This window comes from Artemia franciscana, chromosome 11 (assembly GCF_032884065.1).
Source record: "Artemia franciscana chromosome 11, ASM3288406v1, whole genome shotgun sequence".
Classification (NCBI taxonomy): domain Eukaryota; kingdom Metazoa; phylum Arthropoda; class Branchiopoda; order Anostraca; family Artemiidae; genus Artemia; species Artemia franciscana.
In genome coordinates, this window is record NC_088873.1 from 18,110,646 (window position 1) to 18,131,171 (window position 20,526).

The 20,526-nt window shown below is 35.8% G+C and overlaps 2 protein-coding genes across 6 annotated transcripts in view; both read right to left on the reverse strand.

Moving 5' to 3' along the window:
• Positions 1-20,526, reverse strand: part of LOC136032913 (2-aminomuconic semialdehyde dehydrogenase-like) — an 89,592-nt gene that overhangs the window by 43,570 nt on the left and 25,496 nt on the right. The gene's annotated exons all lie outside the window — the stretch shown is intronic.
• The window catches only part of LOC136032911 (uncharacterized), a 155,906-nt gene continuing 147,633 nt past the window's right edge, over positions 12,254-20,526 (reverse strand). Inside the window, exon 2 of the mRNA XM_065713362.1 lies at positions 12,254-19,135. Coding sequence (XP_065569434.1) covers positions 14,873-16,699 — 1,827 coding nt within the window. The 5' untranslated portion in view covers positions 16,700-19,135 and the 3' untranslated portion in view covers positions 12,254-14,872. The remainder of the gene's footprint in view (positions 19,136-20,526) is intronic.

The window sequence follows — 20,526 nt, forward strand, 5'->3', positions numbered from 1 at the left end:
CCTTTCATATACGGAATAAACCCACTTAGCCCAAAAATATTAATATACAAATTTCATTTTAATTATTTATGCGCGGAGAGCAAAGATAAAAAAATGTATTAATTTAAAAACGTCCAGAAATTAAACAAAAAAAGGTTTTTTTAAATGAAAGTAAGGAGCGACATTAAAACTTAAAACGAATAGAAATTACTCCGTATATGAAAGGGGCTTTTCGTCCTCAACGCCTCGCACTTTACGCTAAAGTTTTTTTAAATTTTTAAGAAGTCGAGTTAAGAGAAAGAGTCAAACTTTAGCGTAAAGAGCGAGGCGTTGAGGACGAAAAGCCCCTTTCATATACGGAATAAACCCACTTAGCCCAAAAAAATTAATATATAAATTTCATTTTAATTATTTATGCGCGGAGAGCAAAGATAAAAAAATGTATTAATTTAAAAAGGTCCAGAAATTAAACAAAAAAAAAAGGTTTTTTTAAATGAAAGTAAGGAGCGACATTAAAACTTAAAACGAACAGAAATTACTCCGTATACGAAAGGGGCTTTTCGTCCTCAACGCCTCGCACTTTACGCTAAAGTTTTTTTAAATTTTTAAGAAGTCGAGTTAAGAGAAAGAGTCAAACTTTAGCGTAAAGAGCGAGGCGTTGAGGACGAAAAGCCCCTTTCATATATGGAGTAATTTCTGTTCGTTTTAAGTTTTAATGTCGCTCCTTACTTTCATTTAAAAAAACTTGTTTTTTTTTTGTTTAATTAGTAAGAAGAGGTGGACATTGCTATATGATGTGCACGTATTTAGAGGCGCCGATATCTTCTCTAACCATAGTCTGATGGTTACCAAAATCAGAGTAAAGCTGTCGGCCCCGAGAAAGGTGAGGACAACTAGGCAACAATCCTATGACTGCAAAAAAGTGAGTGACCGAGAAATCCGGTCATGGGTTGTGCTAAAGCTGGTAAACAGGTTCGATACCTATCATCTACTGCGAGATGAAACTCCAGGGGCAGCTTGGACTGCACACCAATAATGATCGGCCAACGAAACGCTTGGTATGAAAAAGTCGCCAAAGGAAGAATGGATCTCTGTCGAATCTTGGGATCGGGTCAAGAAGAAGGCTGACAAGAAGAAATCACTTCTCAATCTGAGCCACGTCCTTGAACCAGAATATGCTATGCTTGAAAAAGCCATAAAAAATAGCGTCCGCGCTGATGAGTATTGTAGTCTTGAACAGAAAGCTGAGAAGACTGAAGAAGCTGCTAAACGGGGAGACTCTTGGTCAGTGTACCACATCACCAATGAAATAGTTGGAAAACGTTCGAAGAGGGATGGCCCCGTCCAAAATGAATCTGGACGACTTCTAATTGACCCTGATAAAGTAAACAAAGGCTAGGCGACGCATTTCGAAAATATGTTATATAAACCACCACCTGCTGATGCTCCAGATATACCAAACACACCATTTCTAGCCCTAACCGTCGACATCGAAGCACCATCTGGTGAGGAGAAACTAAAGGCTAAAGAAGCTGAAGTCAGGAAGGCCCCTGGGCAAGACTGGATTACGGTTTAAATGATTAAATGGTCAGTAGCAAAGTAAACAAAGCCTAGGCGACGCATTTCGAAAAGATGTTAAATAGACCACCACCTGCTGATGCTCCAGATATACCAAAATATATATCTGGTATATACCAGATAATATATACCAGATAATATATCTGGTATATACCAGATATACCAAACACACCATTTCTAACTCTAGCCGTCGACATTGAAGCACCATCTGGGGAGGAGAAACTAAAGGCGGCAAGAAGCTGAAGTCAGGAAAGCCCCTGAGCAAGACTGGATTACGGCTTAAATGATTAAATTTTTCTTTATACTTAGAACAGAAAAAAAAAGGATGCAGTCATTTTAAAAAGATTTTGGTTTAATGGTCGTGTTTTAACGTGAGTTTCTTTTATATGTTTTCATTTTTTTTTCCTGGTGACGGCCCTTGGATGTAGGGTCAAAATATTTAAGGATAACGATCCACTGTCTTAAGGAAAAAAATTTCTTGCTGTTTTGATTTGTTTGTATTTATAATGGAAAGTAGTGTAGTCTTCGTCGCTATTTAAGTCTAGCTTATGCAGAGCTGGTGACCTATGATAACTTTTTTTCTATTTGTTTAGGAAAAAACATGTGAATATTCAGCGATCTAATATTAAAATATAAATTAATCAACAGCTAATGTTAAAAATAGTCAACAAAAATTCTTTGAATCTTAAAGAGGTGAAATTCTTATTCCTAAGTCTTTTAGATACAGATTACGCTTGAATACCCAGAAAGAAGCGCAATTTGCTCATACATTACACTTAATAATATTATTACACATTATTAAAGACAAAAAACGAAAAAGACCAGTTATTTCCTCCGAAAGAAAATCTTTAGAAAAATTTTGATTTGAAAATCTGTCCAAGGCTTATTTTTTTCTTATAGCTGATTTTATTATGGCTGCTGTAAAGGGTGTCTTATAGACACCCTTTACCACAGCCAAAAAAAAGTTAGTCTCCTACGAGTTTGACACCAGAAAAATCGCAAGACCTAAAAACAGTATCTAATCTTAGCGACTCACTTGTTGTCATGGATACGATAGATTACGACAACGAAATTTATTCACGCTTGAAGGACGAAAATATATGTACAGCAATGAATCAAGATCGCATTGATCAGTAAGTAAGTATTTATTCGTGAGTAAACCAAACAAGGTATTTCACACTATATGCTAAACTAAAAACTACATGATATAAAAAAGAAATTGATCGAAAGAATTGATATATTATGAGCTAAGAGCTCCTATGGCACTTGTGACGAGGCGAGAAGAGCCAAGAGATCATATGGCATGAGCTCTAACAAAATTCTGTGAATCAATAGATTGATTTAAAAAGGAAAATAAGAGGCTTAATGCCGGTCAGGATTTAAAACAAGAGCTCTGAGTCACGATGTCCTTCTAAATATCAAAATTCATTAAGATCCGATCACCCACTCGTAAGTTATAAATACCTAATTTTTTCTAATTTTTCCTCTCCCTTTAGCCCCCCAGATGGTCGAATCTGGGAAAACGACTTTAACAAGTCAAATTGTGCAGCTCCCTGACCCGCCTATTAATTTTCATCGTCCTAGCACGTCCAGAAGCACCAAACTCGCCAAATCACTGAACCCCTCCGCCCAACTCCCCCAAAGAGAGCAAATCCAGTACGATTCTGTCAATCACGTATCAAGGACATTCGTTTATTCTATCCACCAAGCTTCATCACGATTCCTACACTCCAAGTGTTTTTCCAAGATTTCCCCCTCCAACTCCCCCAAATGTCAAACGATCTGGTCGGGATTTGAAATGAGAGCTGAGACATGAATTCTTTCTAAAAATCAAATTTCATTAAGATCCGACCATCTATTCGTAAGATAAAAATACTCCAATTTTCACGTTTCCCAAGAATTCCGGTTTCCCCCTCCAACTTCCCCCAATGTCACAGGATCTGGTCGGAATTTAAATAAGAACTTTAAAGCACAAGATCCTTCTAAATATCAAATTTCATAAAGATCTGGTCACCCTTTCGTAAGTTACAAATACTTCAATTTTCAAAATTACCCCCCCTCCAATTCTACCACAGAAAGCAGATCCGCGCCGGTTATGTCAGTCGTTTTCTTTGACAGGTTTTTATTCTTCCCATCCAGTTTCTTCCTGATCTCACCGCTTTAAGTATTTTCTAAGATTTCCGGTCCCCCACCCTACTGCCCCCCCCAATTACGCTTGATCCAGTTGAGATTTAAAATAAGAGATCAGTGTTACGAAGTCCTTCTAAATATGAAGTTTCATGAAGATCCGATCACTCCTTCGTAAGTTAAAATACGTCATTTTTTCTTATTTTTCAGAATTAACCCCCCCCCCCCCACCAATAGATCAGATCCGTTCCAATTATGTAAATCACGTATGTAAGACTTCTGCTTATTTTTCCCACCAAGTTTCATCCCGATCCCTCCAATTTAAGCGTTTTCCATGATTTTAGGTTCCCTCACCCCAAACTTCCCCCAACGTCTCCAGATCCAGTCAAGATTTAAAATAAGAGCTTTGAGACACGATATCCGTCTAAATATCAAATTTCATTGAGATCCGATAACCCGTTCGTAAGTTAAAAATACCTCATTTTTTCTAATTTTTCAGAATTAACCCCTCCCCCAACTACCCCAAAGAGAGCGGATCCGTTCCGGTTATGTCAATCATGTATCTAGGACTCGTGATTATTTTTTCCAAAAAATTTCACCCCAATCCCTCCACTCTAAGTGTTTTTCAAGTTTTAGGTTTCCCCCTCCCAACTCCCCCCCCCCCAATGTCACCAGATCTGGTCGGGTTTAAAATAAGAGCTCTGAGCCACGATATCCTTCTAAATATCAAATTTCATTGGGATCCGATCACCTGTTCGTAAGTTACAAATACCTCATTTTTTCTAATTTTTCAAAAGTACCCCCCCCCAACTATCCCAAAGAGAGCGGATCCGTTTCGTTTATGTCAATCCTGTATCTAGCACTTGTGTTTATTTTTCCCACCAAGTTTCATCCCGATCCCTCCACTCTAAGTGTTTTCCAAGTTTTAGGTTTCTCCCTCCCAACTCCCCTCCCCCCCCCCAATGTCACCAGATACGGTCAGGATTTAAAATAAGAGCTCTAAGACACGATATCCTTCTAAACATCAAATTTCATTGAGATCCGATCACCTGTTCGTAAGTTAAAAATACATCATTTTTTCTAATTTTTCAGAATTACCCCCCCCCCAATTACCCCAAAGAGAGCGGATCCGTTCCGATTATGTCAATCATGTATCTGGGACTTGTGCTTGTTTTTCCCATCAAGTTTCATCCCGATCCCTCCACTCTAAGTGTTTTCCAAGATTTTAGGTTCCCCCCTCCAACTCCCTCCAATATCATCAGATCCGGTCAGGATTTAAAATAAGAGCTCTGAGACACAATATCATTCCAAACATCAAATTTCATTAAGATCCCATCACCCATTCATAAGTTAAAAATACTTCATTTTTTCTATTTTTTCCGAATTAACCGGCCCCCACTCCCCCCCAGATGGTCAAATTGGGAAAATGACTATTTCTAATTTAAGCTGGCCCCGTCCTTGATACGCCTGCCAAATTTCATCGTCCTAGCTTACCTGGAAGTGCCTAAAGTAGCAAAACCGGGACCGACAGACAGACAGACCGACAGAACTGGCGATTGCTATATGTCACTTGGTTAATACCAAGTGCCATAAAAACTACATTACATAAAAAAGAAATTGATCGAAAGAATTGATATAATGGTAAAATCACCTCAAAAGTATACGATAAAGTTTTACCTTGTGTTAGGCTTTGTCCAAAATTTTACGGTTTAACAAATTACATAAGCAAGGTGTTCCCATAAGGACTATCGTAGCATGTACTAAAGCCCTACTTCAAATATTGGAAAATGGCTATGTACAGTCTTTTCATACTTATATGTGACCCCAAAATGGAATAAAGGGTTAAAAACAAGTTGTTGGAAGTCCCCCACAAAAAGACAAAGAAATTTTTAAGTTCTAAAAAAGAGTAAAAAAAATGTCACTACAAACATTATTTTTATAACAGTAAAAATGACGACTAACATATTTATAAAATCTACATTTCGAATTTCGATAATATCACAACTGAATTTCTTTCGTTATAAGTATATTTAGTGTCATTTTAACACATAGAACATAAATTGAAAAATTGTAGTTCCAAAAAGAAATGGTTGAATAATTTTCAAAGTTAAAAAAATTCAAAGTTAAAAAAGGGAGGAAGAGGAAATGGGGCCCTTTGCAGGTGGGACATTGATGACAATAAGTTCCCTCTTCACTGGGGACAAAGGTTCGCCAGTTTACTTTATCCAAGCACGTACTGTAAGAAAAAAGGGATAGCCTACTCGTCGCTTTCTGGATCCATTAAAATTCTTCTCTCATCATAAAACGCATTGAAAATTCCGTCAAAAAACATTTAAAATCCAGAAACAAAAAAATAAGTTTATAGATTACACCATAGGATTACTGTGCCTATATCAATATATGCGGCTAAGTAAAGTTTAATACTATATCATAAATCCTATTAGTCCATTTGAAATCAAGTAAAACGGTTTACTCAAGTTGTCATTCCTATGATTACGCTGATACAACTGTTTCACTTGAATTCAAATAAACCAGTTTACTAAAGTGGTCATTCCTCAGATTCAGTGCATGTTGAATATGTGCAAATTAGGTTCTCATTTAAGTATGCAAATGATGTAACTGTTGTAGTACAGGCAATCTGGTTGGTGGGTAAGGTTCGTGACCGAAACTGGTTGCTAAGTAAACCGGTTATCCAAATTATGTGCCGATTTTGTCCATAGAAGATCTTTATAGTCCCATGCGTATCTATTGGATCTGGAACCCGATCACTGCCTATAACTAACCACTGAAGAGGATTATCTTTCCAGCTCTAAAGTAGCTTGACAAATTTATCATAAAATCAATTTAGCGGTATATCCATCACTAACCACTGATGGGGATATTAACCACCTTTATATGGCCAAATGTACTATTTAGACCCTGATGAAGCTGTTGAAGAACGCCTCGCACATCCTTTAAAATATAGGAGCTCTCATAATCTAATGAATCTCTTGAAGAAATATTGCGACGCTTAAACAACTATGCAAATGGTTACTAGACAATGCGAGGAGAGGAGCATGATGTAAATCGACTTGCTCCTTCAATGGGACAACAGCCTCCAAGCCTGCAGCTCATTTTCACTCTGCCAGATGATGTCGATTATATACGGTTCAATCCTCCTCCGTGTAATGAAGTATGCGATGTACTTACTCTTTGTGCTGACCATAGTTTTCAGTAAAATAAAATAGTAGTAAACAAGGTGGCAAAAATTTTGTCATAAATACAAATAACAAGAAGAAACAACCGGGAATATTTTTCGTAATACACTGTAACCTTTACCCTAAGCATCTTTACTTCAGGGAAGTTCAACCAGGACTGGTACATCAAGTGAAGTGAAAAAAGGCAATTCAGTCAAATGGAAATAGTTAAAAAAAAGCTTTCAAAGCTGATCTTGCAATTTTGGCAGCTAGTCTCAAAGATGTTTGTGCAACAGGTTCAGTGGTAAGCTATTGTCAACTAGCTTCAAAAATAATTTATTAAATCGTTTTTAATTAAATTTATGCATAAGATATTTAGTGAGTACTCCTCTAAAGTCCTATTTAAAGAAATATTATTATTTAGTTTGACTCTAATTTCAATCACTTCTCGAACAAGCTGTTTTATGCCCAAGTCATTGCTAATGACTTGGACATAAGAAACATTGAAGTTTCTTCAAAAAGTATTTTATGGCAAGGGTTATCAAAAATATGGCTGTTTAAAGCAGAATCAAAATAAATATTAGTACTATTAGAGTTTAAAGCTTTGGTTATATCGTCTTTGTGCTGTTGCAGGCGTTTTTCTAAATTCTGACGGGTTCTACCAACATAGTAGTTACCAGTCATATGACAATTGATAAACCCCCTTTGGCGAGTAACTAGCGTTTTATCTTTACCAGGATTTAGGAGGTTCAAGATTTTAGAATTAGTAGTAAATACTACACTCAGATTATTTTGTGTAGGATTTTTTTTTATTTGTAATGATTTTTGGGATATGTGGAAGATAGATTATATTTGAGGGCTTGTCGGGAGATTCACAAGGTAAAAGACCCTTGATTTTACGGGATGTCTTTCCAATCTACGGCTAATTTTATTGATAATAAGAATAATGGTAGATCCATTTCCAAAGAGCATGTCTCTGATAAAGTTTTGTTCGTCTGTGATGTGAGATTCATAGCAAATGTTTAGGGAACGATCGACGAAAGGTTACAACGGTTCTTATAACTTGTGTAGGGGGGGAGGAGGGTGATTCGATTTAAATGAAGATATCTGCTATTTTGTGTGGGTTTTGTGTAAATAGTAAAATACAGGTTATGAATACCACGAATAATTAATACATCTAGAAACGGTAATTTATTTTCAATTTCTAAGATAAACTGCAAATTTCAGTCATATGTATTAGGTTACTTTAAAAAGACCCTAGGTTCATTTCCCCCATTATTCCAAAGTGATATTACGTCAGCCATGGAACGCCCAAGATATATATTTCAGAAAATTAAAACCTAAATTTTCGAGGTGTTCTAGATATATATTCGCCAGCAACCTGGACAGAGGTGCCCCCATCGGTAGACCCTTCATTTACTGATAAAAAGGATTACGGAGCTGAAAATGCATTGACTACTTAAGAAATTTAACCAAAATCTTTAAAGCCTCGCAATCTGTTCCTGTTATTGAATCTTTGATTAAATGATCATGGTGACTTTCCAACATTGGAAGCAGGGGCTTTCGTAGTGCTACGATAGGTATTAAGGGAACACCTTGCTTACGTAATTTTGGTAAACCGACAAAAGCTACCAGCGGAAGAAGGGGGGAAGTTATACTTTTGGGGTGATTTTACCGTTCTGTTTTAGATTCTATAATTCGGTTATAATTTTATTAGCAAACTGATCAGGATGATCGTGAGTCATTGTTGTATATATATATTCTTCCTTTAGGTGTAAATAAATTTTGTTGTCATAATCTATCGTATCTATGACAACAGGTAAATTGCTTTTGTATGCTTTAGTAATTATAACAGATGGGTCTGTGCGAAGATTAGATAATATTTTTAGGTCGTGCGAATTTCCTGGAGTCGAATTAGCAGAAGTAACTTTTTTTGGCTACTGTAAAGGGTGTCTATTGTATTTCTTTTTTTAATTGTTATTTGTAATCTATGAGCGAATTGCGCTTCTTTCTGGGTATTTAATTGTAGTTTGTATATAGAAGACATGGGAATAAGAATTTAATTTCTGCAAGATTCGAAAATATTGTGTTGATTATTTTAGATATTAGCAGTTGATTATTTTACATTTTAATGTTAGATTGTTGAACATTAGCGTATTTTCTCCCTGAACTAATAAAAGATTTCATAGGTCATCAGCTCCTCATAAGCTAAACGTAAATAGCGATGAAGACTACACTACCTTTCCATTATAAATACAAAAAGCAAGTAGAAATAACAGGCATTTTTTTTTGTTAAGACAGTTTACTCTTTATAATTCTCAAGTGTCCATAGCAATTATCTGCACATAGCTCGTCTGAAAATTATGACATAAAGGCTATACAATCAGGCAACACTTTTTTTCAAGATCCCAGACCTACTTCGTTTGTTTTTGTATACACACAAAAGAGTATGCGTCTTATGTTGTTTTTTCCCTTAGGGAAACGTAAATTATGTCTTACTAGCTGTTGGGGTGGCGCTTCGCGCCCCCCCCAAGCCCCCCCGCGCGCGTAAGTCGTTACGCGCCATATTAGTTACGCGCCATTGTAGTTGTGTCCCTATGTCCCACCTGTGAATATAGATATATATACATATATGTTTTTAACTACGTAAAACTTGCGAATATACAACATTCTTTGCTGTCCCATTGTCTGTGCATATAAATAGATTGTTTACCGACTCTTGAAAATGCAACATATGATTGCCCTTGAGCTTTGTTGATGGTGATTGCTAATCTACCATTCCCTGTGTCGCCATCGTCATTTATATATCCCCTTTGTGCCCCCCGGCATCCCCTTTGTAGTTTTGTCCCTGTGTCCAGGTCGTCATTTGTGTCCCGGTGTCCGAGTCTGTGATTTCTCTTTGAGTGTCCCGGGCGTCATTTATATTCCATGTGTCCCGGTGTCTCGGTCGTCATTTATATCCCCCTGTGCCCCCCGGCGTCCCCGTTGTAGTTGTGTCCCTGTGTCCCGGTCGTCATTTATATTCCCTGTGTCCCGGTCGTCATTTGTATCCCGGTGTCCCGGTCTGTATATACATTCGTTTTTTAGTTTTGTTTTTCTCCTTTATTTTTTTCCTTTTTTATTTTTTTCTTTTTTAGTTTATTTAGATTTTTAGATTTTTTAGTTTTTTTATTAGTTTTTATTTTTTTTTCTTTTTAGTTTTTTTTTAGTTTTTACCTTTTTTTAGTTTTTTTAGTTTTTTTTACTTATATCCTGGTCGTCATTTATACTCCCTGTGTCCCGGTCGTCATTTGTGTCCCGGTGCTTTGTTGATTGCTAATCGAACATTCCTTTTGTCCCGGTCGCTTTCTCTTTGAGTGTCGTCATTCATATTCCCTATGTGCCGGTGTCCCGGTCGTCATTTGTGTCCCGATGTCCCGGTCTGTAATTTCGTCAGTTGAAAACTTATGATGAAATAAATTTTTAATTTTTTCCCTTTTTTTGTTTTTAGTTTTTTTTATTGGTTTTTACCTTTTTTTAGGTTTTTTAGTTTTTTTCTTTTTTCTTTTTAGTTTTTTTGAAGTTTTTATCTTTTTAGTTTTTTTATTTTTATTTATATTTTTTTAGTTTTCTTTTTCTCCTTTATTTTTCAGTTTTTTCCTTTTTTTAGTTTTTTTCTTTTTTAGTTCTTTTAGTTTTTACCTTTTTTAGTTTTTTTTAGTTTTTTTAGTTTTTTAGCTTTTTTTATTTTTTTTTTATTAGTTTTTAGTTTAGTTTATGGTTTTTTCCTTTTTTAGTTTTTTTTTTAGTTTTTTATCTTTTTTTAGTTTTTTTTTAGTTTTTAAGCTTTTTTAGATTTTTTTATTTTGTTTTCTTTTTTTTTTGTAGTTTTTACCTTCTTTAGATTTTTGCTTCTTTTATTTTTTTAGCTTTTTTAGTTTTTTTTCGTTTTTTCTTTTTAGTTTTTTTGTAGTTTTTATCTTTTTTATTTTTTTGTATTTTTATTCATATTTTTTAGTTTTCTTTTTCTCTTTTATTTTTCAGTTTTTTCCTTTTTTTAGTTTTTTTCTTTTTTAGTTTTTAGTTTTTTTTAGTTTTTTACCTTTTTTTTAGTTTTTTTTAGTTTTTTTAGTTTTTTAGCTTTTTTAGTTTTTTTATTAGTTTTTATTTTTTTGTAGTTTTTGCCTTTTTTTATTTTTTTAAGTTTTTTTTAGTTATTAGTTTTTTACCTTTTTTTAGTTTTTTTTAGTTTTTTAGCTTTTTTAGTTTTTTTTTTCTTTTTAGTTTTTTTGTAGTTTTTACCTTTTTTAGTTTTTTTTTCTTATTTTGTATTAGTGTGAAATAATTCAGACGTCATAGGCGGACAAACATGACGTCACCTGATCCATCCACAGATCCACACACAGACAACTTATTTTTATATATAGATATATATATATATATATATATATATATATATATATATATATATATATATATATATTGCATATAAATAGATTCTCAGGTTTACTGACTCTTGAACATGCAACATATAATTGTCCATGGGAAAAACAATCCGTATTCAGATCTATACCTCATTATTCTAATGATGTGTCCCTGTGTCCCGGTCGTCATTTATATTCCCTGTGTCCCGGTCGTCATTTGTGTCCCGGTGTCCCATTTTGTAATTTCTCTTTGAGTGTCCCGGTCGTCGTTTACATTCCCTGTGTCCCGGTGTCCTGGTCGTCATTTGTGTCCCGGTGTCCCGGTCTGTAATTTCTATTCGAACAATACCTGTGTCCCGATCGTCATTTATATATCCCGCCTGTGCCCCCGGCGTCCCCGTTGTAGTTGTGTCCCTGTGTCCCGGTCGTCATTTATATTCCCTGTGTCCCGGTTGTGATTTGTGTCCGGGTGTCCCAGTCTGTAATTTCTCTTTGAGGTTCCCGGTCGTCATTTATATTCCCTGTGTCCCGGTCATCATTTGTGTCCCGGTATGTAATTTCATCAGTTGACAAACGTGACGTCAGTCGACAAACAACTTCATGACGCATACAGCTCAATCCTTATAATGACGTCAGTCGACACACAAAAATGACGTCCTCGACACACACACACAGACAACTTATTTATATATATATATATATATATATATATATATATATATATATATATATATATATATATATATATATATATATATATATATATATATATATATATATATCTGGTATGTAAGCATGGGGAGGCCTCCGAGCACCCCCTCGAAATTTCACGATTTTTTCATTTTCCCACAGTTTTCTTATACTCACAGAATAAGGGATTTGCCCCCCCCCCCCCAAAAAAAATAAATTCGTGCAAACGTGCCTGATATATATATATATATATATATATATATATATATATATATATATATATATATATATATGGTAAAATTCTCGTTAATTGACTTCTTGCTATCTCGGAAAGGGTTTAGGTTAGGAAAATGAAACTTTCAGGGATGATTCTACAGGCTAAAGTATGTCCTGGGAAGGTATTTTAAAGTACCCACCTCTACTACTTCTCCCTCTAGAGGGCCCTGAAATTTGCCTACATGACCGGTTTATACCTATTGCAATTTTGACAAAACAACATTTTACCTTAATTTTCAGTTACTAGTTGCTTTTTCTTTGCCTTTAGTTCCGAAAATGCAAGTCCTGTTATTTGAGTAGAATTTTCAGCCAATCAATGTTTTTTTTTCAAAATTTAAGAAATGTATTTGCATGTCTTTAAAACCTTATAAATGGAATTGAGCAAAGTTATGAAGCTGAAAACAATCTTGTTTTACTTCAATTAAGCCAAAGATCTATTTTGCTAGGTTTCACTTTTATAATACACATATTTTTAAAGGTCATCAAAGGTCAGGGTCCTCTAGAGGGGAAGGAGTAGAGGTAGTTGCTTCAAAATACCTTCCTGGGTCATATTTTAGTCTGTAGATTCATCCCTGAAAGTTTCATTTAGCAATTATCTGCACATAGCTCGTCTGAAAATTATGACATAAAGGCTATACAATCAGGCAACACTTTTTTTCAAGATCCCAGACCTACTTCGTTTGTTTTTGTATACACACAAAAGAGTATGCGTCTTATGTTGTTTTTTCCCTTAGGGAAACGTAAATTATGTCTTATTATAGAAGAAATTGGACGCATCAGTAGGTTTCATTAAAAGGTTACATAGTTCGACAGATATACCCTATTTTGTCTTGCGGACTGAAAAATCGTGTCGAAACTTTCAGGAATGTTTAATTTTTTTTTTGGGGGGGGAAAGGTAGGTGGGTAAGAGGACAGAGAATTTTCAGGAGACGAGAAACTGGTTTTCTCTAGTCTTCACAAAACAGTAGCTATGATTTTATTTTCTTTGTTTGTGCCTGTTGTCCAGGTATCGTACTTAACTTGTTGTTGTTGTTGTTCTTGATCTGAGTAAAACTGGTTTCTAGTCTGCATTCGGAGACAATTAGCTTAGTCTCAGTGAGATAAACTTCTATACAAATACATTTTAATTAAATGCTTAATATACAGTAGGTTAGGAGTTTAATATAATACGTTCTGGGTGGCCAACTTTCCTACAACTGGGTGGACAACTTTCATTAATTCTACAACTGGCCAACTACAACTGGGTGGCCAACTTTCCATAATTCTCTGTTGTAGTAGCCATGATTTTGTTACAAAAGTTTTATATTTTTATAATATTTTGATATATTCCATTAGGACTACCTAACTTTACTTCTTTAATGTGGTCGCTATAGCACTTAAATTCCAAAAATGTAACCCCGGAAAAAATATTCCCCCCCCCTGAACAAAAATATTGAACACGGCCCTGATGTTAAGCATCGATCAAATATTCTAGATTTAACTCAACTATGAGAATGGAAAAAATGGACTTTAGAGAAAAGCCAAAGGGAGCTTTCATCATTATGCAATTGTATTTCAGACAATTAGCTTGTTCTGTGGTAACTACAATGACATCCGACTTCTGTGTCTGGATTCTAAATGTATTTTGACGGGATTTTAAATGCATTTTATCATAAGAGCATGATTTTAATGAATCCAGAAAGCGACAAGTCTGCTACCCCTTTTTTCTTGCGACGCGCGCTTGGATAAAGTAAACCGGCAGACCTTTGTCCCCAATGAAGAGGGAACTTATTGTCATCCATGTCCCACCTCCAAAGGCCCCAAAAGCCCCTACCCCAACTTCCCCCTGTGTTTGAATTTAGATTTTTTTTTAACTTAGAATTTTTTCTCTTTTTTTTTTGTATTGGCTGATGTCGCTGCCCAGGTTCTTGCTTGTTTGGTGGTTAAGACATTATATTTAAGACAATTTGCTTGTTCTATGGTAACCACAATGACATCCAACTTCTGTGTCTGGATTTTAAATGTATTTTGACAGGATTTTTAAATGCATTTTATCATAAGAGCATAATTTTAATGAATCCAAAAAGCGACAAGTCTGCTAACCCTTTTTTCTTGCGATGCGCTCTTGGATAAAGTAAACCGGCAAACCTTTGTCCCCAATGAAGAGGGAACTTGTTGCCATCCATGTCCCACCTCCAAAGGTCCCCAGAGCCCCTACCCCAACTTCCCCCTGTGTTTGAATTTTTTTTAACTTCGAATTTTTCTCTTTTTTTGTATTGGCTGATGGCGCTGCCCAGGTTCTTACACTTAATTGATTGTTTGGTGGTTAAGACATTATATTTATGACAATTTGCTTGTTCTGTGGTAACCACAATGACATCCAACTCCGTGTGTATACTCTCTACCAATTTTCTCACTCATAGATGTACACATGGGAAGGAGATGGAAGCGTGTGCGTTGGGCCTCCGTTTTTTTTTGTGGGTTCTTTTCCAATCCCCACATCTTTAAAAATATTTTTCCTGAGTTTCAGGTAGGGAAATACTTTCTTCTAAGGCTGGTACAGGACTAACCGCCCATTGTGTTATGCATAGAAGTTTATATGTAAGGCCTAAAACACACTTTTAAAATAAAAATACTTTTGACCTCTCTCCCAGCTGCTCCATACTAATAATCTACCTTGCGAAAGATATGTTTCAACTTTGAAAAGCGATTTGGTGGCTGGATAGATCTCCTAATAGAATTTTTCGAGTGTTTGTTATGATTAGAATTGTGGACTTTTTTCAAGGTGTTAAAAGTGACTTTTTTCTTTCTACCCACAGTAATCCATGTTTCGTTACTTTTCTTTATTTTCGTATTCACAGGCTGCTCTTTCAGGATCTCTTTCTGTACTTCGGGATCTTTTTTTGCAGGCAAAACAGGTAAAGCAAGCGGATCAGGCACGGAAATGTATTCTTTTAATTGTTCTGAAGTGTCTTCCTCAGTTGTGTTTTCCGTAGACAATATACATGCAAAGGGATTCTTTTTGCTTTTCCTAGAATGCTCCTTATTATTAGACGGTTGGCTATCCACAGCAATCCATTTTTTGTCACGTGTATTTATTTTCGTATTCACAGGCTGGTCTTTCAAGATTTCTTTCTGTACTTCAGGATCTTTTTTTGCAGGCAAAACAGGTAAAGAAACCGGATCAGGCCAGGAAACGTATTCTTTTATTGGTTTTGTAGTGTCTTCCTCAGTTGTGTTTTCTGTAGACAAAGTACATGCGAAGGGATTCTTTTTGCTTTTCCTAGAATGCTCCTTATTATTAGACGGTTGGCTATCCACAGCAATCCAGTTTTTGTCGCGTGTGTTTATTTTCGTATTCACAGGCTGGTCTTTCAGGATTTCTTTCTGTACTTCAGGGTCTTTTTTTGCAGGAAAAACAGGTAAAGAAACCGGATCAGGCCAGAAAACGTATTCTTTTATTGGTTTTGTAGTGTCCTCCTCAGTTGTGTTTTCTGTAGACAAAATACATGCGAAGGGATTCTTTTTGCTTTTCCTAGAATTCTCCTTATTATTAGACGACTGCTTATCTACTTTAAACTCTTCAGTTGGGACTGTATTGCACCGGAGAAGTTCAATTTTTAAACCGTTTCCTATTATAGGATCAGTTAGTGAGAAGGCAGCCACATCATTCCGAGACGAGTAATCCCAATAACTCTCAGCTTTATTAAGCAGATCAGGATCTTTTGTAATTTTTCTTCCTGTGTGTGGATTCTCTGCGTCTCTGCATCCTGCATCTGGATTCTTTCCTGTGTGTAGATCTCTGCATTTGTCGCTGTATCGGCAAATTCCTACAAGATGGAACTTACAGGGCTGTTTCAAAGGTTCAAAGACCTTGGAAATTTTATTTTTTTCCATTTTGTCAGACGCCAGTTCAATGTTATCATTTTTTTTTAATGGATTATCGTGGCTAAACCAACAAATATCACCGTAAGGGCAGCAAGCCCTTTTAAAGTAGAAGCATGATGGCTTTTTCGCTTCTAGTTCAGTTGATTTATCATTTTGTTTTGTTTGATTATTTGTAGAATCGATATTCAATGCGTCACAAATATTGGATTTCCTTTCTTCTTTCACTTTGTCGTGAGTATCGTGTTTGTTCCAACACAAGTCACCATAACGACAACTATTCTTTTTGTAAAATACACATATAGGCTGGTTCTTTTCTACTTCTGTAGCCTGATAACTGCGTGTCTCTTCATCATTCTGGGTTTTCGTCTTATCCTTTAATTTCCAGATCTTTTTATCTAACTTTATTGTATCCCCTGAGTTCACTGTTTGTTTTACAGCTTTAGAGGGAAGTATATTTACCTTGATGACTTCTGGCTCGGCACTTGTACCAATTTCAACCATCTCGGCACTGCCGTCTACCTTGTTGTTCTTTTTTTCTTGATTAACATCACTGCGATTACCTTTCAATACATCAGCAAAACTGAATTTATGTTGGTGATTCATTTTGTGCTGCTAGAGATATTTACCTAAAGATAAGGCCATCCGTGCTCTGTAACTATTATTTTTTATCATTTGTTTAAAAATTATTCAAATTTGTAAATTGATACGATTTCAACCTGTGCTCTTTCGTTTTGTCCCAAATCGTTTTGCGCCATAACATTTTTCTTTTAAATTAATGCCCGATCTAGAAAGAGTTATTTTATTCATCCCAACGTAAAATATCATCATTAAATTTTAACATCTCGTCATACATGCGCGAGTTGCTATAGGAAAATTCAAAATAAAGAAGAAAGAAATGCGCGGTTGGGAGATAAGCGGCAGCGGGAATCAGAACGAGTCAAAGGCATCAAAATCCAAAACGCAGAAAAAAGAAATATGCGGTTAGAAGATAAGCGAGAGCAGGAATCAGAACGAGTCAAATACGAAAGTGAAGAAAAAAAGACAATTGCATTCATTTTATAAATTTGTTTCCTTCTGAGACTCGTTGTAATTTTTCTGGGACTTTTTCTTCTGGGATTCGGCTGGACTCTCATTGTCGCTTGTCTTCTAACCACAAACAATTTGAGCCTTTTGTTTGATGTCCTGACGTCACAATAGGATCGATACAGCCACCGTGGGAAAACAATACGAATTCTTCCTTAAAGTTGTGACCTTTTTAGATCGTTCTTGTGTCCAGAAATGTCAATTTGCCAGTATTAAGAAATAAAAGAAACTATGTAACCAATTTCGAGGCCGGGCCCCGGCATGGCTACGCGACAGGCTTGTATATATTGATTCTTATTGTCACTTATCTTGTAACCATAGACCATGTGAGCCTCTTCTGGCTCATTGGCGTCAGCGTAGGCTCGATACAACCACCATGAGAGAACGACAAATTCTTCCTTAAAGTTGTGACCTTTTTAGATCGTTCTTGTGGCCAGAAATGTCAATTTGCCAGTTTTAAGAAAAAAAAAGAAACTATGTAACCAATTTCGAGGCCGGGCCCCGGCATGGCTACGCGACAGGCTTGTATATATTGATTCTTATTGTCACTTATCTTGTTACCATAGACCATGTGAGCCTCTTCTGGCTCATTGGCGTCAGCGTAGGTTCGATACAACCACCATGAGAGAACGACAAATTCTTCCTTAAAGTTGTGACCTTTTTAGATCGTTTTAGTAGCCAGAAATATCAATATGCCAGTTAAGAAAAAACCTATGTAGCCGATTTTGAAGTCAGGCCCCAGTACGCGGCATATAGTAGGTTTGTAGGCTATATAGTGATTCTCATTATAAGTAGCAACCTCTAAATGAGTCAATTCTGTTTGCTACTCTTTTTTTGGGAAAATGGAGGGCTCCTCAGGGAACAGATGGACGTTGATGGGATCTAACGACTTGTAATCAACAGTTGTGTAGTTTATGATATTTATGTAGGTTTGTACTGGGTTTTGTCCTACATTTTGTTGCCGTCAAAGATTGCGATGGCGTTGTTCTTCTAACGTAATATTTCTTTCTTCTTCACTTTCATTTTTTGACTCGTTCTGATTTTTGCTGTCGCTTGTCTTGTAACAGCACAATTCTTTGTTTTCCACTCAATTTTTTATTCTCACTGTCATTTATCTTTTAGCCGTATATTTCCTAGTTCTCGCTGTGGCATGTCTTTTAGCCTTATATTTTTTTGATCTTTACTTTTGTTTTTGAGTAGTTTTAATTCTAGCTGCCACTTATCTTCGAACCACATGTTTCTTTGCTATTTACTTTTGTTTTTGACTCGTTGTAATTCTTATAACGTGTACTTGTTACATATATTCCTGTCAAATACCACAGGAATATGCGACCCATCTTTTAGCCGCATACTGTTCTTCACTTTTGTTTTTAAGTAATTTTAATTCTTGCTGCTGCTTATCTCCGAACCGTATGTTTCTTTGTTCTTCACTTTTGTTTTTGAATCGTTGTAATTTTTACTCGCAGAAATATTCTGACAGTATATATCTGTTCTTAATTTTCATTTATCATTACTTTAGAGACTTTTGCAATACCCTTTACCTTAGCTGCTCGGAATGATCTTGTCACATTTGATGGTCTAGGTTCTTTATTTGTCCTCTACGCATTACGAAACTACTTAAAACCTCTTTTGTAAAAGAGGTAATACTAGTAACACTTGGTATTTTATACTGCATGCGCCATAGATATAAAACCGTGTTCACTCCTGGGGGGAATTAAATGATCTATTCTTTGAAATGTACTCATGGAAATGACAACAATCATATGATTTTTCTAATCAATCATATGTTTCTTGTTTAATTTTGCCTGCATCATAGACATTAAAAACGATACAACCACTACTCAGGCATATATGACCTATGTGAGCTTCTGAATGTTTCCATATATATGATGTCACTTACATGAATCTTTTATTCTAAACTAGCTGTTGGGGTGGCGCTTCGCGCCACCCAAACACCTAGTTGGTGGGGGCGCGGGAAAACAATCCGTATTCAGATCTATACCTCATGATTCTAATGATTGCCCTTGAGCTTTGTTGATGGTGATTGCTAATCGACGATTCCCTGTGTCGCCATCGTCATTTATATATCCCCCTGAGCCCTCCGGCGTCCCTGTTGTAGTTGTGTCCCTGTGTCCCAGTCGTCATGTCCCGGTGTCCCGGTCGTCATTTGTGTCCCGGTCTGTATATACATTCGTTTTTGAATTGGTCTTTTTTTAGGTTTTAGTTTTTTTACCTTTTTTTATTTTTTTTCTTTTTTTTTAGTTTTGTTTTTCTCCTTTATTTTTCATTTTTTTTCCGTTTTCATTTTATTTTCTCTTTTAGTTTTTTTAGCATTTTAGCTTTTTTAGTTTTTTATTAGTTTTTAGTTTTTTTTTCTTTTTAGTTTTTTTGTAGTTTTTACCTTTTTTTTAGTTTTTAATTTTTTTTTTTACTTATGTCCTGGTCGTCATTTATACTCCCTGTGTCCCGGTCGTCATTTGTGTCCCGGTGCTTTGTTGATGGTGATTGCTAATCGAACATTCCTTGTGTCCCGGTCGTCATTTATATTCCCTATGTGCCGGTGTCCCGGTCGTCATTTGTGTCCCGATGTCCCGGTATGTAATTTCGTCAGTCGATACACAAACATGTCGTCACCTGACAGACAGATCCACAGACAGACAACTTATTTTTATATCTATAGACTAGCTGTTGGGGTGGCGCTTCGCGCCACCCCAACACCTAGTTGGTGGGGCGCTTCGCGCCCCCCCAAGCCCCCCCGCGCGCGTAAGTCGTTACGCGCCATATTATTTACGCGCCATTGTAGTTGTGTCCCTGTGTCCCACCTGTGAATATAGATAGATTTATATATGTGTTTCAAACTACGTAAAAATTGCGAATATACAACATTCTTGGCTTTCCCACTACTGGGAGCTTTCCGTTTCCAATTGCCAGCAATTGATCTGAAAATGTTTGACCAGAGTCATCGTTACACAGACAGACAACTTATTTTTATATATATAGAAGATATATATATATCTATATATATATATATATATATATATATATATATATATATATATATATATATATATATATATATATATATATATATATATATATATATATATATATATATATATATATATATAAATATATATATATATATTCTTTTTAATTTTTTGTAGTTTTTACCTTTTTTAGTTTTTTTCTTCTTTTATATTAATGCTAAAACCAAGGTTCAAACCTGGAGCCTCTCGGAGCTAGAACCTGAAACATAACGCTTTACCAACTCAGCTACTTCGGCGTGAATACATTCGTTTTGAGCAGCTTCCTCGGGTGTTGCCATTGTTGTCCTGGTCGTCATTTAT